Here is a 24,004-nt window from a genome sequence, read left to right as displayed (position 1 = left end):
CGTTGTCCTCCGTGTGCATTCAGATAAGCTCCACGTTGTCATCCACGTGCTTTCACATAGGTTTCACGTTGTCCTCCATGTACTTTCACATAGGTTTCACGTTGTCATCCACGTGCTTTCACATAGGTTTCACGTTGTCCTGCATGTGCTTTCACATAGGCTTCACGTTGTCCTCCGTGTGCATTCAGATAAGCTCCACGTTGTCATCCATGTGCTTTCACATAGGCTTCACATTGTCATCCATGTGCTTTCACATAAGCTCCACATTGTCATCCATGCGCTTTCACATAAGCTCCACATTGTCCTCCGTGTGCTTTCACATAGGCTTCACGTTGTCATCCATGTGCTTTCACTTAAGCTCTACGTTGTCATCCATGTACTTTCACTTAGGCTCCACGTTCTCATCCATGTGATTTTCTCATAAGCTCCATGTTGTCATCCATGTGATTTCACATAGGCTCCATGTTGTCATCCATGTGCTTTCACTTAAGCTCCACGTTGTCCTACATGTGCTTTCACATAAGCTCCACATTGTCCTCCGTGTGCATTCACATAAGCTCCACATTGTCATCCATGTGCTTTCACAAAGGCTTCACATTGTCCTCCGTGTGCTTTCACTTAAGCTCCACATTGTCCTCCGTGTGCTTTCACATAGGCTTCACGTTGTCATCCATGTGCTTTCACATAAGCTCCACGTTGTCCTACATGTGCATTCACATAGGCTTCACGTTGTCCTCCGTGTGCATTCAGATAAGCTCCACGTTGTCATCCACGTGCTTTCACATAGGCTTCACGTTGTCCTCCGTGTGCATTCACATAAGCTTCACATTGTCATCCACGTGCTTTCACATAGCCTTCACGTTGTCATCCATGTGCTTTCACATAGGCTCCACATTGTCCTAAATGTGCTTTCACATAGGTTCCACGTTGTCCTCCGTGTGCTCTCACATAAGCTCCACGTTGTCATCCATGTGCTTTCACATAGGTTCCACATTGTCCTAAATGTGCTTTCACATAGGTTCCACGTTGTCCTCCGTGTGCTCTCACATAAGCTCCACGTTGTCATCCATGTGCATTCACATAGGCTTCACGTTGTCATCCCTGTACTTTCACATAGGCTCCAAGTTGTCATCCATGTGCTGTTAGGGAAATTAAACGGATTTTCCTTTACTTTAACATTGATGGCCTATCCTTTCGATAGATCATCAATGTCTGATCGGTAGGGATGCGACATTCGGCGCCTCCACCAATCAGCTGTTCCTGTTGTCGCCCAGAACTGCTCAGTTGCAGAGCTGCAGAGCACAGCTCCATCCACTCATTAGTGGCTGTGGCTCGGTACTGCACATCCACCCCCTATTCAAATCAATAGGGGGCAGGTGTGCAATACCCGGCCACAGCCATTGATGAAGCTGTGCTGTATAGCTCTGCAACTGATCAGTTCTGGCCACCGCTAATACCTGTAATAGCTGATCGCCAAGGGTTCCAGGTGTCGCACCCCCACCAATCTGACATTGATGACCCGTCCAAAGGATAGACCATCAATGTTATAGTGCTGCAAGGAGTCCCCTTTTGTAGTTGATTCAGGCATATGTCTCGCCATCAAATTCTTTATTTGTGCAGTTATTTATCTCATCGTACTGTTTTCTGTTAAACTGTAAAACAAAAGTGTTCAAATCTTTACCGTTATGAGCTTCACTAACGAACGGACATCTTGAGCGTAATCTCTTATTCTTCAATTTGGGCTCTAATCAAAATGGTCAATGACTATTATCTTATGTATTTGTATTTTTATGGACATAATCTAATATATAATTGCCTAGAATACTACTTCCTGCAATTTGTGCCAACTTCCGTGGCTTTGTCCGGAGCTAATGTCCGGAGCTAATGTCCGGAGCTAATGTCCGGAGATAAGTGACGTCAACAGTGTCCAGTGTCTGATTGGTTGCCGCCTGCTGCGAGCGACCAATCAGAAACGTGCCGTACTGTGACTCACTCCGCCCGCCATTTTGGTGTGATTTTTGAATTTTTACCTCACAGCAAGTTTCTACTGCGTGGAGGCGGGCCCAGTGACGTTGCTCTTCAAGCTCCTGCCGAATTTCGTCAAAAAAATGATAATACCATTTACCAAAACTATATATATTTAGTTGTGAAGTGGTTCAGTGACATTTTCACACCAATTTTGAACTTTTGTTTGGTGTTTTCTCCATATACTGCCTATTATTTTTGTTCTTTCTTACTATTATTTATTAATTGTATTATTCTTACATTTGAATAAATAAAGTATATATGGATTCTAGACTCCCGATTCTTTAGAATCGGGCTGCCATCTAGTAACATTATAAGCAAATAGCAATATTCCTAATACTTCAGAAGTTATTTTTTTTTATAACTTTAAGCAAATGTTCACAAAATGTTCATCATTTTATAATTTTAAATGCCCAAAAATGTTATGCTAGGTTATTCCTTTAGTTCGATCACTGCATAAACTGTTAGAAGAAAATATTCTAGCTGCCTACAGTCACCACTAGAGGGCGCATGAGAGTTTAACCCCTTGTGGCGTTGACCAGCCAATGACTTAAAACATTGGACTGACCCACATATAACTCTTCAACGATGTCTTGGAACGTTTTGGAAAGTCAGCAGCTGCAGGAGTGGGCAGCCGTCAAGGTGGAGGATATAATGATGACCAAACGTGGTGGGATAAGGTGCAGGGATTTACTGCTTGTTAGGCAATCCCTGCATGTGAATGGGCTAATATGCCTGCTCCAGTTTCAGGGGAAATAAGCAACAAATAAAAATATATTTAAAACGAACCTGTCACCAGGTTTGGCCGATGTAAGATACGGCACCGGGCCGACCCCACAGGTGAGTATATTAAAAGTTATTTTTCTTCTCTTCCAGGTTGGGTTGGGGGAACAGCTCTGAAAGGGGATGGCCGTATCTCTTATTGGCCAAACCGGATGACAGGTTCCCTTTAAATGTTGGATTGCCCCACAAAAGTATTTTAGTACCCTACGTGCATCACAAAGTTTGACACAAAATAAAAAATAATTGAAAAAAAAGCAGAAAAGAAATGACCCCATAAAAGAGAAAAACTTATAAAAGTAATTGCAACAAAAAGAGAGCACCATGTGAAATGTATTTTAGTGGTCCTTTATAGTTGTAAAAAAAAAGGAAAAATAGGCCCATATTTCCTCTTTTTCTTCATACGAACCCCTCAATATTAGCAGAAAAAAAAACTATAGAAAAATGAGAGGAAATTAGTCCCCTTGTGTCATAAAAAAGAGGCAAAATGTATTTGAATATCGAAGTGAGAAAATATTGAGAGCTCTTAAGATAGAATGTACAATAGAATTAAAATGTTCCGGGTTATGAATGTGGGAAAATATTCTGGTCTACAACTGGAAATTACCATCACATCATACAGCACGAGCCGCTACCCTTAGTGGTGACTGTAGCCGGCACAAATTGGAGGTCTGCATCAGAGCTCTCGCTATAATAAATATATATATATAAATACATTAATTAACGGAACATTTCACATCTAAAAAACAGCATGATGTTAATAAAATTAACATTGATTACAATTATAATTATATAGGTCTTCGCATTTTAGAAAAAGCCATTTGAGGGCCAGACAGTATGTAACAGGATAACTGATTGGTTAGAATTTAATGATTTTAATTAATGCAACTAGTAAAACGGTAATGTCCGGGTCAGAAAAAAATGCTTAAAGGGTATTCCACTCTCCCATTTTTGAATTGGTAAGTCCATTTATGTCTTCAAATAATGAAAAGAGCTAAAAGAGTCTTAAAATAGTTAAAAGAGTAATAGAAATTAGAATAATCTGCAAAGTCATGAGATAAATATGAGTAAAAAGTGCTCAGCTCTACAATAAATAGTAGTAAATAATGTGCCGCTCATGCTAATGAGCTATCGAGAGGTTCTTTCTCTTCCGAGCTCCCATGTTCAGTGGTGGAAGCCATACGTTCCACTTCCTTGAGCTCCTTGTGATATTTTGCCATAATGGCTGCGTAGGCGCATCCATATACCGCAGCTGCCAACATCATCAGACATACAATTCCACAAACAACACCGGTGATGACCACAGTGGCTATGGCATGCCTCAAGTTGGCCGGCCTAGGCTTTGGCTTCGGTTCACATTCATGATGACTCCCATCCATGTGTTCCCCGTGATATCCATGTCTTCCATTGTTCCTGTGTTCCGAGCTGTGTTGGTGAATATTGGACATTGGGAATGAAGTGATGAACAAAGGACAACTTTTAAACAACTCGAATGGGATTTTGAGAAGGTCCTTTCCTTTGCGGTCCTCTGGGCTGGTGCAGATCAGCTCATCAATAATACCACCTAAAAAAAAGAACAAAACAATAAAAATAAATCAATAAAAGGAGACAAGGGAGGTTAAAGATTTTAGGAAAGTTATATGAAGGACGATTTATTTAATATCACCATGACTTAATGTTGACATTACTTAAAGGGAACCTGTCAGCAGGTTTGGCCAATAAGAGATACGGCCACCTCCTTTCAGGGCTGATATCCACCATTCTATAATGCTGTTTATAAGCCTCCAACCTGACCTGTAAGAGAAGAAAAATAACGTTTATGATACTCACCTGTGGGGTGTTCTGTTATGATTTGGTGGTTTAGGAGCAACATGGGACGAGCTCTGAAGGAAGTGGTACCTGTACTGACCGTAGTCCCTAAGCTCCACACAACACTAGAAGTAGCCGTGGGATGCTTCTGACACTCCCTAGGCACCTCGCCACAGCCTGAGAACTAACTACCCCTAAAGATAGAAACAGGAAAACTATCTTGCCTCAGAGAAAATCCCCCAAAGGATAGATAGCCCCCCACAAGTAATGACTGTGAGTGGAGAGTGAAAAGACATACACAGAATGAAACCAGGATGAGCACAGGAGGCCAGTCTAGCTAGATAGATAGGACAGGATGGAATACTGTGCGGTCAGTATAAAACACTACAAAAAATCCACACAGAGTTTACAAAAATCTCCACACCTGACTAAAGGTGTGGAGGGTAAATCTGTTTCCCAGAGCTTCCAGCAACACAGAATTAATTAACACTGATAAGCTGGACAAACATAGAAAGCACAACCTGTGGACAGAAAAGAGCAAGCAAGGACTTAGCTTTGCTGAACTGGTCAGGATAACAGGGAAATCCAAAGAGATGTGAATCCAACCAGGAACCATTGACAAGTGGCACTGGCTCAAGAGAGAGCCAGGCTAAATAGCCGAGCAGAAAGACAATCAGTGGAAGCAGCTGCAGACTGCTAAATCAAAGGAGCAGCCATACCACTTAAAACCACCGGAGGGAGCCCAAGAGCAAAACTCACAAAAGTGCCACTTACAACCACCGGAGGGAGCCCAAGAGCGGAATTCACAACAGTGCTCCTTCACAGGCGTGCAGTGCGCATGCGCTGGGTCTCTTTAACCTTTCCTAGCACCTGCACACTGCAGTACTTTGCTCTGCTCTCAACAGAGCAGAGAAGTACGCCTGCGCAGGAGCGCGGTGCTGAGGAGTTGCGTCATCCACACGAAGTAAGCATCACAAGAAGAAGGGGGGTGCCGGACCAAGACTAGCTTCACCCCTCGGCCCAGACCGAGCCGCAGGTGAGTATATTAAAAGTTATTTTTCTTCTCTTGCTGGTCGGGTTAGGGGCAGATATACAGCATTATATATAAAAATATTTATAAAAATATTCATAAATTTTAATTGCTACTATTTTTTCCAGTAGATGAGCAGATTTAGGGCGATGAACAGAGTATGGAAAATCCCACTTGTGGAACCACCATCAATAATGGGGCTGGGGACTGGCAGTTAGTGTTGCTGAATTCCCCCACAGCACCTCCACAAGAGAAATGAAGAACTGCACAATGTCCTTTGAAATAAATTGAATGTTTGTGTAATGGATGGCCGTGCTATTTTCTTTTTATATTTAAATTTATTTTATTTATTTAAACTCTTACATATTTTATATATTTTATAGCTGAGTAAAGATTATTTCATGGCAATCAATATCCCATGTAGAAAATCAAGCTTACAATACTAATAATTTTCGTTCTGTTGATGTAACATTTACTAAATCCAGGATTACGGCGATGAAGATGCTAGCATTTATTTTTCTCATAATTCCAAATCTACATAATTATAGTTCTTTTATGCATTGGCGACTTGTAAGGATTTAAACCCCTGCATGTCTCCGCATATGAAAAGGATCAGATAATGGGTTATTTGACACAGAGATATAGCCCATAATCTGTTACCTGGCATAAAGAATAAATATTTTAGGCAGACATCCTATTTGGACTTCATGCTGTGCATTTTTCTACGGATTTTTGGATCGTGAAATACATTTGGATCACTGTTTCTTTTTTTTTTTTTTCTTTTTATGCAGCTTTTTATTTATGGACAGAACCTCCAGAGAAAATAGAGGCAGCTACTGCCAAAAGCCTCTGAGTAACTGGCTTGGTTTTCTAGGTTTTATGCTGCAATTTGTGATATGAGCTTTTAAAAAAATATAATATTAAAACAACTCAATTTTTTGTGGTGCCGCTACACCGGTCAATAAAATTGAGTGTAGCGGCACCACAAAAAATGTCACTTGTGAAAAGTACCTAATAGAAAATGATTGAAAAATCTATAAAAGTAAAAAAAAATAATGTAAATCTATTTCTACATTTACAGTTGGTTTCTTTCAGGTTTTATTTATTTCATTTTTAGAGTTTACAGAATCTTTTCAGTATTTGCAATTTCGCTAAAGACTACTTTAATAAAAAAAAAAAGTTATAGGGGTTTTCTCATGATGACAATGTCTTTGGTAATGAAGTTGTCAGGCATTATTTAGTGCAACGAGGGAAGTTGTGTCCACTCTTATATTTCATAGAATCACAGACTCATAAAATGTTAAGGTACCGTCACATTTAGCGACGCTGCAGCGATCTAGACAACGATGCCGATCGCTGTTTCATCGCTGTGTGGTCGCTGGAGAGATGTCACACAGACAGCTCTCCAGCGACCAACTATGCGAAGTCCCCTGGTAACCAGGGTAAATATCGGGTTACTAAGTGCAGGGCCGCGCTTAGTAACCCGATGTTTACCCTGGTTACCAGTGTAAATGTAAAAAAAACAAACACTACATACTTACATTCCGGTGTCTGTCCCCCGGCGCTCTGCTTCCTGCACTGACTGTGAGCGCCGGCTGGCCGTAAAGCAGAGCGGTGACATCACTGCTGTGCTTTACGGCCGGCCGGCGCTGATAGTGCAGGGAAGCAGAGCGCCGGGGGACAGACACCGGAATGTAAGTATGTAGTGTTTGTTTTTTTTACATTTACACTGGTAACCAGGGTAAACATCGGGTTACTAAGCCCGGCCCTGCGCTTAGTAACCCGATGTTTAGCCTGGTTACCAGTGAAGGCATCGCTGAATCGGCATCACACACGCTGATTCAGGGATGTCTGTGGGAGATCAAGCGACGAAATAAAGTTCTGGACTTTCTGCTCCGACCAACGATGTCACAGCAGGATCCAGATCGCTGCTGTGTATCAAACACAATGATATCGCTATCCAGGATGCTGCAACGTCACGGATTGCTAGCGATATCGTTGTTAAATTGTTCAGTGTGAAGGTACCTTTAGAGTTGGAAGGGACGTCCGGGGTCACCGTGTCCAACCCCCTGCTCAATGCAGGATTCACTAAACCTTCTCAGACAGATGTCTGTCCAGCCTCTGTTTGAAGACTTCCGTTGAAGGGGAACTCACCACCTCTTGTGGCAGCCTGTTCCACTCATTGATCACCCTCACAGTTAAAAAGTTTTTTTCTAATATCTAATCTGTATCTTCTCCCTTTCAGTTTCATTCCATTGCTTCTCGTGTGTCCATGTGAAAATGAGAATAACGATGATCCCTCTACATTGTGACAGCCCTTCAGATATTTGTAGAAAGCTATTATGTCTCCTCTTAGCCTTCTTTTTTGCAATGTAAACATTCGTCGTAGGACATGCTTTGCAGTCCGATCACCATATTTATGCCAGGGAAAGTATTGTATTAGTACATGATGGCCACTTCAATAAACGGACGTCAATGTAATGCATAGAGAGTATAGGTCTGTTGAGAAAAAAGCAAAGACTCTCTTTTCTGGCTATAGAGCAGGATCTCAAGCGACGTCAGTGAAATTAGTCAGAAAGGGATGCTTGGTCAGACTGGTCGACCAGAGGATCATCCCAATGTACTCAGATTTTCACATTAACAGGATGGGGTTTATAACCTTTTTCATTGTGAAAGTGGTCATCCAATGTTTCAAAACTCAGAAGAAACTATCTTTAATTTTCCTGCAAATCAACTGCTGTCTTTACTGGCGGTCTACCGGTTTTTTGCTTACACGCAACTGGCACATGTCTGCTGCAACCAATCAGTGACCTTATCTTTATTGGTCATGCTCCAAACCACTGATATCACTATTCATGGAATCACGATACCAGGGGTAAGGGTAGGTGGGCATTGAGGCCACACAAGTCATGCGATGGTCAATTAGAAATAAAGACTGGAAAGACCGTTAAAGCATTAGTCTGGATCTAGTTAGGAAATGAAGAATTAAACCAGGAAGACCAGGTGAGCGTTAGTCTGAATCTAGTTAGGACATTAAGAGGTAAACTGGGAAGACAATCTAAGAATTAGTCTGGATCTGGCTGACAGAGAAGAAGTAAACTGGGATTATCTACTGGGGTTTCTTACAGTTTGGTATAGGCATACATCACTGGCCCTTTAAGCACAAGTGTATGACCGTATACTAGTATAGTACTTTGCAGTGCAGCGTTTCAAGATCAAATTGAAAATTTGGGCCCCATAGGGATTCTAGGGAAGCTTCTATTCATACTAAGTAGATTTTTATGGCATATTGATGCAGATAGATGACTAGTCATCTGCTTAGAGGCAGATGATAGTTACCTCCACTGTGCAATAGTTTAACCAGACTTTAGGACATGTGGACTCAAGCTGAGGCGTTCATATAGACAAATGAAGAGAAAAGCTACTCGCTGGAAGGAATAAAATCTAAAATGCATTAATAATCCTTATGAATGTTAATATGAAGCATGAGAATGTCTAACTGGGAGCCTGGATGTCTTCTTATTCGTGTAGTTACACAGTATCGGAGGTCCTAACGATTCCCTAAGAGCGTTCATCCCGCCTTTTCGAAGCCCTTGCCATTTTTACTGTCAAGTTACTGATTGTCGTGTAGAGCGGATTCAGCACACATTGCGTACTATCGAGAGAGACAGCTTACTGACAAAAGACATTAACCACGCGGTTGTAATGTTAAAAACAGTAAAAGTGAACAATCGAAAATTGCGTAAATTCTGGCACAAGTGGATTCGCTAATAAAATGCTTCTACGTGTTGAGCAATGATGAACATAGCAGATAATGTTGCTATAATGGGGCCATTAGAGAAAGTAGATCAGGACCTTATTGGCTTCTTAACCTTTGCATATAAAGTATGGCAATCTAAAAACTACGTTGGCCGAAAGGTCAAGAAAGGGTGGGAAAGGGACGGCAAACACTACCCGGGGAACCCATTAATATAAGTGTAAAGATTGTAGTATACTGTCCTCAGAGAGTTGTCTCTTATAGCGATACTACTTTATATTGGTAATAATTGGCTAACTTCCATTCAAAGCCTTAAAGGAAATCTGTCACCAGATTTTTGCTACCCCCAACTGAGAACACCATGGTATAGGGTCAAAGACCCTGATTCCAGAAATGTGTCATTTACTGGGCTGCTTGCTGCATTTTTCTGAATGGTAATCTCTGTATAACTCCGCCCACACCACTGATTGGCAGATTTTTAGTACCCTGTGCATGGGCAGAAAGCTTCCAATCAATGGTGGGGGTGTGGTTGGACTACCTACCAGGATGTTTGCTAGTCCTCTGCTGATTTTCCTTCTGATAAAAGTGATTGTATCAAAACTACAACAAGCAGCCCAGTAAATGACAAATTACAGTTTTTCTCCCCCTACATTATGCTGCTCTCAGATTAGGTAGAGAAAGCTTGGTGACAAATTCCCTTTAACCACGGGTCTAAGTGAATTTTGGAGACTTCGATGAGACAAGCTGACCATGTAAAGTGAAGTGGCAGCGAATTAACTCTTTCTTGATGGCAGATGTTAGAAGAAGAGAGATGGGGCACATTTGCATTTCAAAATGTCTAATATTTTGTGTTCAAGTGAGAAAAGATGTAAGCGCAATGTAGTTAATTGTTTTCCCACAAGTGTTCTTTGCCTTAAATTATTTTGGGCAGAATACTGGTTCTTCTTACAGAGACCAGAGATTCAGCTGGTCTTTTTAAGGAGAACCAGTAGTTCCTCCAATATGTCTCAATGACATCACATTCAAGCAGCCAGACTCTGCTGCACCCTGATGAGGGACAAGGACCCCCAAAACAGCTGTATGTAGATGATTTTATGGCTTGTCATTTATCCCTGCTCATATTGCAAGGCTTTTTAAAGCACCACTCCAGCGTTTTTGTTTATTTCAGCACTGGAGTGGTGCTACTAATCTAAGGTCTCTGACCCTAGTCTTAAACTTACCCATCGCCGTCTTCACCTTTTAGCTCCAGCCCCGCGGCACCATATTGTGACCATAACCGCTGACTTATGGAAAGTCAGAGGTAACAGTCACAAGCTCTCAATGTAAGTCTTTGAGAGCCACAACAAGGCTCTCAGAGAATTAAATTGAAAAGTGATCTTTGGCTTGCCCAGCAAACACTACAGCGATCCGGCAAGTTATATCTTGCTGAACACCGACCGGATCGGCAGCAATAGAAGATGAAGATGGCGGTGAGTAAGTATCAGAATAGGGGCTGGGCACTTAGATTCGAAACACCATTCGTGGACTCAGCGCAACTAGATCCGCACTGCTTAGTAGGAACCTCTGACATCTGGTGGTCCTGTCCGATGATTTGTCCTTTTTGGAATGAGGTATCCTCTATCTTAAACAAATTAGTGGGCAAATGCATTACTTTGAAGCTGGAAAATATCTCTCTAAATCTCCCAATTTGGCCAAATGACTAAACTAGCTCAGTTTATTAAGGCGACGGGGAAATATTTGATCCCGTCAAACTGGAACTCAAGTACTATACCCACCGCTCAACAACTTTACTGCAAAATCGAACAATTATACCATATAGAGGAATTAGCAGCAAGAGTCAATCATACCTCTGCTAACTTCCATGGCATTTGGAAGTCTTGGACCCCATTCAGGACAAAGTCTTCTTTCTACTCTACAGTATTGCCATAACTATTTATTCATTCCAAGGTGCTACTACAACTTCCCCACCCCTGTTCTCTACCCTTCCCTTTCCCTTACCCACTTTACCTCCACCTTTCCTATCCGCTCTCTTCTACTCTGTCGATTAAGTTTTTTTTTCAACAAAATTGAAATTATCTGTAAATCCAATATTGATGGTAATCAAGTTCTTATATGATGGATATTAGAAGTTTATTTTACCAGAAACACATCTCAATATAAGCATCCTGTTACGGTTACTTTTTCTGAAGTTGTATGTTATTCATTATTTTCTCAATAAAAAAACATTGAAAGAAAGTAGGAACCTCTGACTACTTCCCGTACAGATATACCTTGATAAAGGCCCTACATGGGTGAAACGTTGGTTTATTATGTCTTACACGAGTGGGTTTAACTTTAAGAAATCTACTATCTTCAAGTTGTTGGTATTCATTTGAAGACTACGTCTTACTTCTGGGCACCCACTTTCTTAGCACCTACTTTTCACCAGTCAGAGCGAACCTATTTATCTTTTATATATACATGTATATTATTGTGTTTTTATATGTGTATATATATATATATATACTAGATGGTGGCCCAATTCTAACGCATCGGGTATTCTAGAATATGTATGTCCATGTAGTATATTGCCCAGCCACGTAGTAAATTGCCCAGCTACGTAGTATATTGCGCAGCCACGTAGTATATTGCCCAGTGACGTAGTATATTGCCCAGCCATGTAGTATATTGCCCAGCTACAGAGTATATTGCCCAGTGACGTAGTATATTGCACAGCGACGTAGTATACAGCACAGAGCCACGTAGTATATTGCCCAGCCACGTAGTATATTGCCCAGTCACGTAGTATATTGCCCAGCCACGTAGTATATTGCCCAGCCACGTAGTATATTGCCCAGCCACGTAGTATATTGCCCAGCCACGTAGTATATTGCCCAGTCACGTAGTATATTGCCCAGCCACGTAGTATATTGCCCAGCCACATAGTATATTGGCCAGCCACGTAGTATATTGCCCAGCCACGTAGTATATTGCCCAGCCACATAGTATATTGGCCAGCCACGTAGTATATTGCCCAGCCACGTAGTATATTGCCCAGTGATGTAGTATACAGCACAGAGCCACGTAGGAAAATACTCTGGCTTTACATAACTGACGCAGTTAGCTGTAGTGACACACATATCTCCTCCATTATTTTACTAGTATATATATATATGTGCTAATATATGTATAATATGTCTAGTTAGTTACTGGTCCTGTGTAATATATGCATAATTGAGCTGACTATTATTACATTCTGATTTAGATTTAGTTATTCCCATATCCTGAAGGTTTATATTTTTGGACTTGAGCCACCAGAAACAAATATCTGTAACAGACTGATGTTTAAGCACACCATGCGAAATAATAGAAGTAATTCAATCTTAGAAAAAGTATTGAAAAATGCAATTAAGTATTTGGCTGATGAGCTGTGAAAATATGATGTTTGCAGAATTTGAGACTACTGTTCCTTACACTCTGACATCTGTATAGAGTAACAGATCATTTACAATCATGTGTAAAATGAAGGAAGTGGATTTTAGCTAAAACCCCTTTTCTCACTCTTAAATTGACCTCCGGCGATGACAGTAATAACATTTTTGTATTATTAGGACAGACTACATGTGAAAGGACCGTGAGGACTGTTCTATTACATTTTCCATTGTGTTACTAGTATCAGCTATGTGGGTTTTTTTAATCTACTGACCTTTGTATAAAAAGTTCTCCAGCCAAAATTTAAGACCCAGAACTGGACAGCTGCATTGCCAAGGGTTCGATTTTGCAAGCAATATTTTAAGGTCTGTGAATGTCTCCAGGACCATCCTGTCAACTGTCTGTAGATGGTTATTTTTCAGTCCGAGAAAGGTAAGGTTTCGAGTGCTGTTTCCTAAGGTTTCTGGCAAAATGCTGATGTTGTTAAAAGACAGGTCCAGTTTCTTCAGGGCAAGTAGAGGTGTGAAAACCTGACCTTCCAGATAATGGATGAAGTTGTTGGTCAGATTCAAGACCTGCAGGAAATGTAGATAGTGGAAGGTATACGGTGGCACTCTAGAAATGGAGTTGTTAGACAAGTCTAATACTCTCAGACCAAGAACGTTAATGAACGACGTATGGTTGATAATTCGAATCTGGTTTCCTTGCAAGTAGAGAACTTGAGTTTGTGATGGCAAAAGACTTGGGACATCCAATAGTCCCCTGTAGCTGCAGTCAACTGTCCTTGAAGAAGGCTGACAATTGCAGACCTCAGGACATCCCCAGGTTGCATGGAATATCATTATGACACATGAAGCAAATAGCAGTCCACCTAAAAAAAACAAAAAAACATAGAATGTGACCACTTTAAGGAAATTGAGATCAGCAGCAGTTTACACCACTCTCCCTCTTAAGAACACATGCACACTCAGCCAAGCCGAGCATGCATGTGTATAATGGGGACAGGCCAGAGGAGATACTGTAGCTGTCAGGTAAACAGGCAAGTATATGGTTAACCTTAGTATGGACGTATGATGCGTAGCTATGGCTTTGGTTCAGGGGGGCCAAGCTTCTGAGTGGGCCGCTAACCAGGTAATCTTAATTACAACTCGGTGACGCACCCTAATAGTGGAAGTAGGAGAACCTCAGCAGATGACCGCACTGTTGCTGAGAATAATCTCTATACTGTGCACACCGATACAGTACAGTAATGTAGCTCTGGTGGGCCCCCTCAGAGTGCGGGGCCCGGGGAAACCGACCCTTTGCTTCCCGGTAGCAACGCTACTGTTGACACGGCTCCTGTTCTAGAACATTATATCGGCCTCCTACTGTCTGTGACAGATTCTGCTTACTAATTTGGAGCTGGAAGTGGCCACCTTGACTACTGGGCCCCTGTGCGGCTGCAGAGGTCGCATCAATGATATTACTAGTGATGAGCGAGTATACTCGTTGCTCGGGTTTTCCTGAGCACGATCGGGTGACCTCTGAGTATTTATGACTGCTCGGAAATTTAGTTTTCTTAACGGCAGCTAAATGATTTACAGCTGTTAGCCAGCTTGATTACATGTGGGGATTCCCTAGCAACCAGGCAACCCCCACATGTACTCAGCCTGGCTAGTAGCTGTAAATCATTCAGCTGCCGTGATGAAAACTAAATCTCCGAGCAATCATAATAAATACTCGGAGGTCACCCGAGCAACGAGTACACTCACTCATCACTAGATATTACCATTCTAAGCCTAAGGGTATGTTCACAAGTGGTGTTTTTGCAGTGTTTTCATTTAGTTTTTTTTTAACGCGGCTTATTTAGTACATAAAATAAGCAGCATTTTCCTGTACTAGTATAATCAATGAGATTTCTGAAATCTCATGCACACACTGATTTTGTTTTTTCAATGCAAAATTGTCAACCCTGCTACATTTTTGTCAAGGTGCTGCAATGTCAATACTTTTAGCATTTTCCAGCACTTTTTATACGGGAGACAAACTTAAAACATTGCAAAAAACATACGTATTTCAGAAAAAAAAATAAAGATACGTGTGAACAATACCAAGCTTACTATATTATCAAAACTGGTTGAGTTATCATAATCTACAAGCAAAAGAAATGAGTAATCCAGCTATGCTGCATCGGTGTCTTCAGCACCTCTGCATACCGGTCCAATCCGCTGCATCCTCTGATAGCCTCATGTGTCATGAGCTGACGCACTGTCGAGAGTGAAGAGCAGTCTCTTAAATGTCTCACAAAGAAACATGATTCTTTAGAGTCCTGTCTGACAAACACTAAGGGCCATGAAATTCCCGACAGATATGCAGCCGGCAGCGGCGTTCAGCACTTTCCCTTCTCTGACATCTGAACAATGCTACTCAATGCAGTCACCCTTATATTTCAATACCTGTGTTTGATCACCTGCGTATCACAGGCTGCATTGTTAATCTGCCTTCTGTTCATTTCATTCAACCTTTAATGCTCTCAGATCCCTTTAGCTTTGTTTTTCCACATTTTGTAGAAGACCTTTGCAGGAGTTGAAATTTCTTTAAAGGGGTTGTCCAGGCGAGTGGTACAAGTCCGCAGTCACTCTATGTGACTGCAGACATGTGAACCTTTACAGTGTGTACAGTGCGCTCTTTGTAAATTCAGTAGCAGGCTGTCATTTGACCAGAAGTACGTGACTTTCTTACTTCCAGTCACATTCCAACTAGACTTGTCCTGCTTGGCTCAATACACTTGTATTGATGGAGCTTCGCACGTCTAGTCGGCATGTGACCACAAGTCTGCAAATCACGTACGAGTCAGGACAACCCTTTTAAGCATTTTTATAGTTAAAAATTGAAGGGGTTCTCCCATAAACCACAGCTATCACATCCACAGTTTACATGATTAATGTTTGATCACTGTCGAGACCCCAAAATGCTTTGATTAGGATCTCCAAATCCTCTGTGTTAGTCAAGTGGTAGAATTCCAAGACGTCCGAGGCACCAAAGAGTAATCCTTGTACAAAACTTGACTTTTATTCCATAATATTAAAAATATAACAGCAGGAAGACAAAGACTTGTATTCCTGTTGTTATTTTTAACACTATGGAACAAAAGTCAAGTTTTATTCAAGTTTACTCTTTGGTGCCTCGTACTTCTCGAAAAACCTATCAACGGTACATGATATCTGTCAACTGAACTTAGTGAAGTGGTAGTGAACATGTGAGACTACCACTCCTACATCGCACATGCTCCATTTTCAGAGTGGATTGTGGGATCCCCATTTCTGAGATTCAATTGGGTCACTGCTGTCATGTCCACAACAATCACACCCCTGTCGATGGATGAAATATGTAGTTTAGGGGACAACCTCTAAATTTCATATTGTTTATGTCTCATAAAGACAGCCTATTGGCTGTTATTGGGACCTTGGATAAAGGGGCTGGTCCCATTCCCTTGGCTACTAGGTGTCGAATAAACATCAGGCTTGGCTTGAATAACCTAAACCTGTAAAAGGGGCTCAGTTTTTCTCTTAGAAATGAGGCTGCTTAACCCCTTCATGACCCAGCCTATTTTGACCTTAAAGACCTTGCCGTTTTTTGCAATTCTGACCAGTGTCCCTTTATGAGGTAATAACTCAGGAACGCTTCAACGGATCCTAGCGGTTCTGAGATTGTTTTTTCGTGACATATTGGGCTTCATGTTAGTGGTAAATTTAGGTCAATAAATTCTGCGTTTATTTGTGATTAAAATGGAAATTTGGCGAAAATTTTGAAAATTTCGCAATTTTCACATTTTGAATTTTTATTCTGTTAAACCAGAGAGATATGTGACACAAAATAGTTAATAAATAACATTTCCCACATGTTTACTTTACATCAGCACAATTTTGGAAACAAAATTTTTTTTTGTTAGGAAGTTATAAGGGTTAAAATTTGACCAGCGATTTGTCATTTTTACAACGAAATTTACAAAACCATTTTTTTTAGGGACCACCTCACATTTGAAGTCAGTTTGAGGGGTCTATATGGCTGAAAATACCCAAAAGTGACACCATTCTAAAAACTGCACCCCTCAAGGTACTCAAAACCACATTCAAGAAGTTTATTAACCCTTCAGGTGCTTCACAGCAGCAGAAGCAACATGGAAGGAAAAAATGAACATTTAACTTTTTAGTCACAAAAATTATCTTTTAGCAACAATTTTTTTATTTTCCCAATGGTAAAAGGAGAAACTGAACCACGAAAGTTGTTGTCCAATTTGTCCTGAGTACGATGATACCTCATATGTGGGGGTAAACCACTGTTTGGGCACACGGCAGGGCTTGGAAGGGAAGGAGCGCCATTTGACTTTTTGAATCAAAAATTGGCTCCACTCTTTAGCGGACACCATGTCACGTTTGGAGAGCCCCCGTGTGCCTAAAAATTGGAGCTCCCCCACAAGTGACCCCATTTTGGAAACTAGACGCCCCAAGGAACTTATCTAGATGCATAATGAGCACTTTGAACCCCCAGGTGCTTCACAAATTGATCCGTAAAAATGAAAAAGTACTTTTTTTTCACAAAAAAATTTTTTGCCTCAAGTTTTTCATTTTCACATGGGCAACAGGATAAAATGGATCCTAAAATGTGTTGGGCAATTTCTCCTGAGTACGCCGATACCTCATATGTGGGGGTAAACCACTGTTTGGGCACATGGTAAGGCTCGGAAGGGAAGGAGCGCCATTTGACTGAAAAATTATTTCCATCGTTAGCGGACACCATGTCGCGTTTGGAGAGCTCCTGTGTGCCTAAACATTGGCGCTCCCCCACAAGTGACCCCATTTTGGAAACTAGACCCCCCAAGGAACTTATTTAGATGCCTAGTGAGCACTTTAAACCCTCAGGTGCTTCACAAATTGATCTGTAAAAATGAAAAAGTACTTTTTTTTCACAAAAAAATTCTTTTCACCTCAATTTTTTCATTTTCACATGGGCAGTAGGATAAAATTGATCATAAAATTTGTTGGGCAATTTCTCCCGAGTACGCCGATACCTCATATGTGGGGGTAAACCACTGTTTGGGCACACGGCAGGGCTCGGAAGGGAAGGCGCGCCATTTGACTTTTTGAATGGAAAATTAGCTCCAATTGTTAGCGGACACCATGTCGCGTTTGGAGAGCCCCTGTGTGCCTATGCATTGGAGCTCCCCCACAAGTGACCCCATTTTGGAAACTAGACCCCCCAAGGAACTTATCTAGATGCATATTGAGCACTTTAAACCCCCAGGTGCTTCACAGAAGTTTATAACGCAGAGCCATGAAAATAAAAAATAATTTTTCTTTCCTCAAAAATGATTTTTTAGCCTGGAATTTCCTATTTTGCCAAGGATAATAGGAGAAATTGGACCCCAAATATTGTTGTCCAATTTGTCCTGAGTACACATTAGTGTGTCCAGCCATGGCCGATGATATTGCAGCATCGGCCATGGTTAGATTGTAATATTTCACCATTTTTTTAGGTGAAATATTACAAATCGCTCTGATTGGCAGTTTCACTTTCAACAGCCAATCAGAGCGATCGTAGCCACGAGGGGGTGAAGCCACCCCCCCTGGGCTAAACTACCACTCCCCCTGTCCCTGCAGATCGGGTGAAATGGGAGTTAACCCTTTCACCCGATCTGCAGGGACGCGATCTTTCCATGACGCATATGCTGCGTCATCGGTCGGAATGGCACTGACTTTCATGACGCAGCGTATGCGTCAAAGGTCGGGAAGGGGTTAATATTTGCCATTTCCAGAACCCTTGGAACTGTTTATAATATATTGCTGTGGAAATACATGGCAGAAAAAAAGTTTGCTTTCTAAAAATTCTCAAGAAAGTCAATCCAAGGTCTGTCACTCCAAGTCATTCTCCGCGAGATTTAATCGAAAGAGAATTTCCTAGCGTTCATTCGCGATCGGTGTCACAGATATCTCTTTATCTCACGGCCAACTTTGCTTTTTCGGTACTTGAACTTGTCCTTTATCTACTGTTAAAACATTTGTCAAGACGGAATTGTGAAAATGATAAATGAGGTCAGAAGATCACAAAGTGATATTCAATCCCTTAAGTTGTGACCTACACCCAAGGTCCGTGACTGTGATTAACAAAACACTCTGTTGTTCACAGATACTTTTTTTTTCTTTTTTTCCTGTGAGCAGAAGGGGAAATCACCTTTTTTTATGGATCCGAGGACAGGATAGAATAATTATACAATATTGTGCGATATTTTTTTTTTCACAGAGACCAAAAATCTGGTATAATCGACTGAAGCCTCCCTTACATCTTGTATAGCATAAAAAGAATTCCTGCTTTTGTAGTTGTTATTTTTTATGTATATACTTTTAGATTACAAATTGGAAATAAACTGTTATTTCTTAAAAAAGAAAAGTATTGTAATATTTTTTGTATTTAGTTCATATATTTTTATATAAAATCGATTACAAATTTAATATATGTATTATATATATGAAAAAACAATAATAGCATTACTTAAAATAAGTTTTTTTTCTAACTTTTATGTAAGTCTAATCATTTAAATTAAAAAAGGTTATTTGGGAATTTGGTAATTAATCTTTGATCAAATGGGAATTGGGGGGGGGGGGGAGTTGGCACCTCCAGAACATTGATGCATGAGCACTCTGCTCCTTCTCGAATGCTTTTGAGAATGGGTTGCACCACCGATCAAACAATGACGATCCGGGTTGTAACTATAATAGGTGCAGAGGTTGCAATTTCCACCTGAGCCCAAGAACCTAATGGTCCCAAAAAAGGTCTCTCTAACCCATTACTATTAAAGACTTGCAATAACTGGGGACTCCATTGGAGCTTTTGCATTGGGGCCCACAAGCTTCATTTACGCAACTGTTGACGATCCAAGCTACAGAGGACCTCCCTTCATTACTCATCCAACTAAATGAAGGTTGTGACCAACTGAAGGGACACATCATGTACAATCGATGCACTGATATACTGGAGCAGGGCTTGCTGCATGGTTTAGAGATTCTAGATTTTATTTCTGAATATCTTCAAATCCTAATTTATCCAGTACTGAGCCCCCAGACCGTGCACTCGACCTAACATAATGTATACGTTTTGCCCAGAGTTTTCCAAAAAAAGATCAAAATGGATCCGATGATGAACCCAATGTAAAAAAAAAAATCATGGACCCATTTTTTCTAAAAAAATATCGTCATTGTACTAAAGTTAAATCTGCTGTATGGACTCTACATCTTCAGTGTGAATAGAGCCTATTACATACAAGAGTCTGTTTCTCAATTATTGAGGATAACCACCAAAGGCTCAAGATGGCAACTGGTTGACTTACAATCTTGTGGACAGTGCAAACACAGATACAAAAAAAAAATCACCCTCTGTAGGTAGCCTGGTTAATGTCCCACTGGCTCCAAAGCACTGAATAAATACAGAACTTGGTAACGCAGTTTGTTGATAGTACATGACTTGTCACCAGTTGGTCTGTTGGATCGAAAGGTCCTGATGAATTAATATTGTGTAATCGGAATCGTACATTTTAGACGACAATTCCTCTAGTCAGGTTTTGTCACGTAGTCTTTCTAAGATCAGTGTAACAAATATTGGCAAACTCTGGCTTCTTGGCATTACCTTAGGTGACAGTAAGATGATAGTGGGGTCATGTATAATAAATATCCTGTGGGGGTCTCAGTAATGCAACAAATGTGAGCAATGTGCGGCACCGCGTACTGTGGAGAAGAGGGCAGTAATAGTAATCTAACATTGCTTCCTTTTTAAGGACTGAATTACAAGTTTGCACCCACCAAGTTATGATACCAAAAATACTCTGCTACCCCTGATCTATACATTCAATGCCTATAAACAGATGTAAAGATAGATAGATAGATAGATAGATAGATAGATAATAGAGAGATGATAGATAGATAGATAGATAGATAGATAGATAGATAGATAGATAGATAGATAGATAGATAGATAGATAATAGATAGATGATAGATAGATAGATAGATAGATAGATAGATAGATAGATAGATAGATAATAGATAAAATACTCTGCTACCCCTGATCTATACATTCAATGCCTATAAACAGATGTAAAGATAGATAGATAGATAGATAATAGAGAGATAATAGATAGATAGATAGATAGATAGATAGATAGATAGATAATAGAGAGATGATAGATAGATAGATAGATAGATAATAGAGAGATAATAGATAGATAGATAGATAATAGAGAGATGATAGATAGATAGATAGATAGATGATAGATAGATAGATAGATAGATAGATAGATAGATAGATAGATAGATAATAGATAGATGATAGATAGATAGATAGATAGATAGATAATAGATAAAATACTCTGCTACCCCTGATCTATACATTCAATGCCTATAAACAGATGTAAAGATAGATAGATAGATAGATAGATAGATAGATAATAGAGAGATAATAGATAGATAGATAGATAGATAGATAGATAATAGAGAGATGATAGATAGATAGATAGATAGATAGATAGATAGATAGATAGATGATAGATAGATAGATAGATAGATAATAGATAGATGATAGAAAATAGATAGATAGATAGATAGATAATAGATAGATAGATAGATAATAGATAGATGATAGAAAATAGATAGATAGATAGATAATAGAGAGATAATAGATAGATAGATAATAGAGAGATGATAGATGATAGAAAATAGATAGATAGATAGTTAATAGAGAGATAGATAGATAGATAGATAGATAGATAGATAGATAGATAGATAGATAATAGAACATTTTGGGGAAAATCTATTATCTATCTATATCTATCTATCATCTATCTATCTATTATCTATCTATCATCTATATATCTTTCCATTTATGTCTATATATCTCTATGCTTTTGTATATATTCACATTCCCATACAGACAGACAGATAGAAAGAAAGATAGACATAAATTGTAAGATAGATAGATAGATAAAAGATAGATAATAGATAGACCAATCTGCACTTCCACATGTGTCCGTGTGCTCGCTTAGCCTCTACAGATGTCTACACATATGACCTTTTTTCTGCAGTGAACCATGCACATATTTTATGAGTTTCTCTCGCCGGGGGCTCTGGGGAGAATTATCTTCTAAATCTCAGGAAAAGTTGTAGGAAATTGCTGTAGGGTTGAGAAATGTTAACACCGGGGATGTTTTTTCTGTGTGGATATTTCTCTCACCTTTCATTGCTGACTGCGCTGTCGACCCTGTTACCAGGTTTTCACAAACATGAACCGTAGAAAGCAAAACATTGAAAAAGTTGGGACTTGTCTGGTTCTCAATCCATCTTCATTAGTGACCTTGATTCCGAGTGAGACACGCTCCTTCTCATCGCCTCTACACGCGTGTGTTGTTGTGAGTTACCCATCACAGGCACAACTGGCTATTTTTGCCTCTCGATGCCCCTTCATAATGCTTTTTTTTCAAGGCACCATCAAAGAGATGTTGTCTCCTTTACTCACTCAATGGGGCTCGGGGAGTGACTGACTGTCATGTCACGGTGGACAGCTGTAACAGACAAATCTCATCCTCAGTCCTAGGCTTTCTCTGACTTAATCTGCCTGAAATCGAGGTCATACAATTAAGCCGCCTTTTTTTTTTTTTAATCCTGCGGTGGTTCTGAATTCTTCAGAAATATTGCTCATGCCAGTCGTGGCGAGATCAGGTGACAGCGGACATGTCATTGGGGGCCGCGTGTTAGCCTGTGTATCACTAGACATTGATTCACTTGTTGATGACAGAGTTTGACAGATCAACTTGTTTGCATTACCCCGGGGATCATTCCTTGTGACATGTGAAAAAGAAGTCATTTGCTGAGCTGACATAAGTTTGGGCTATGGGTTTTCTCTTAACTCCTTTTTTAAGAATGGGATTAGCAATTCTTTCCAAGTAGCCTCTGACAGATATATATAGAGTTCACTTGTCGGAGGACTCAAAGACTTGCCAGAGAAATGCCTATAGACGTGTGCAGTCTATAGAGGAGCACTTTGCTCTCATGAGTGATCCATGCAAGTCCTCATCGCTCAGATTACAACCGACACAAGCGAGGGGTTAAACTTGTGATGAGAGTCACCCATTCCCCGGCACAGCTGCCCTTCAATTCTATCCGCTATTTGTAGTGTATCTAAAATTAACGTGACAAATGAACTCTGCATGTCGGATTGAGTAATGCACATCAATAAAGATGGTCTCGGATAAACATGTGCGATTAGATTCCCGTGCTGCTGGTGAGACAGACAACATGTTAGGAGAGCAGAAGGGCAGACATATTATTGGTGCAACCTAGGCCCAAGTAGAAAGGGGGCCACATCCAGCTCCAAATCAGGTGGAATTATCCATGATGATGATATATATGACTACAAAGGTCCATATATTGTTCTTCTGTGTCCACCATGGATACTGTTCACATAGGATCATTGTGAAAAAATGAAGACTGTTTGCCTTCTCCAAGTGTGATAGGTCTGTGTTGTGGTGGTTACAGGGAACCTGTCATCTGATTATATGAATTCAACCATGAAGGTTTGCCTCTGTAGGGCTGCGATATTTCTGAGAAAAACATTTTAAAAGCCGTTGAGGACCGAGTCGCATGGGAGACTAGTCAGACAGGCGGGTTCCCAGCGGCTTCTCCTCACCCTTCCGCTAGTGATTGACAAGTCTCTTTCCAGTCACACATGCAGGGAGAGATCTGTCACTCAAGAGGAACAGGTGGAGAGATGATTGTCGGGGACCGAGACCACACTGTAGATTAGTTAGACAGATGGGTCCCCGGCGGATTCTCCTCACCCTGCTGCCAGTGATTGACAAGTCTCTTCCCATTCACACATGCAAGGAGAGATTTGTCACTCAAGGGGAGCGGGCAGAGAGAAAATGTAGGGGACCGAGACCGCACTGTAGATTGGTCAGACAGATGGGTCCCCATTCACTCGGCTTCTTCCCATCTGCTACCAGTGACATGTCTCTTTCTATTCACACATGCAGTGAGAGATCTGTCACTGAAGGGGAGCAGGTGGAGAGATAGTGCTGGGCACCGAAATTGCGCTGTAGATTAGTCAGACAGGCATGTCCCTGGTGGCTTCTCCTCACCTGCTGCCAATGACTGACACATCTCTTCCCATT

At 40.7% G+C, this 24,004-nt stretch overlaps 2 protein-coding genes across 5 annotated transcripts in view; one reads left to right on the top strand and one right to left on the bottom strand.

The window, feature by feature from the left end:
• Positions 1–24,004, top strand: part of CACNA2D3 (calcium voltage-gated channel auxiliary subunit alpha2delta 3) — a 1,133,445-nt gene that overhangs the window by 874,408 nt on the left and 235,033 nt on the right. The gene's annotated exons all lie outside the window — the stretch shown is intronic.
• LRTM1 (leucine rich repeats and transmembrane domains 1) lies at positions 1,596–22,407 on the bottom strand. Its single transcript, XM_069736704.1, has 3 exons — positions 22,069–22,407; positions 13,087–13,683; positions 1,596–4,369 (listed from the first exon to the last, which is right to left on the bottom strand). The coding sequence occupies exons 1-3, from the start codon at positions 22,073–22,075 to the stop codon at positions 3,921–3,923; spliced, it is 1,053 nt and encodes a 350-aa protein (XP_069592805.1). The 5' UTR covers positions 22,076–22,407; the 3' UTR covers positions 1,596–3,920.

This window comes from Ranitomeya imitator, chromosome 8 (assembly GCF_032444005.1).
Source record: "Ranitomeya imitator isolate aRanImi1 chromosome 8, aRanImi1.pri, whole genome shotgun sequence".
Classification (NCBI taxonomy): domain Eukaryota; kingdom Metazoa; phylum Chordata; class Amphibia; order Anura; family Dendrobatidae; genus Ranitomeya; species Ranitomeya imitator.
The sequence above is the reverse complement of the archived record's forward strand: the minus strand, read 5'-3'. Positions and strand labels throughout refer to the sequence as shown.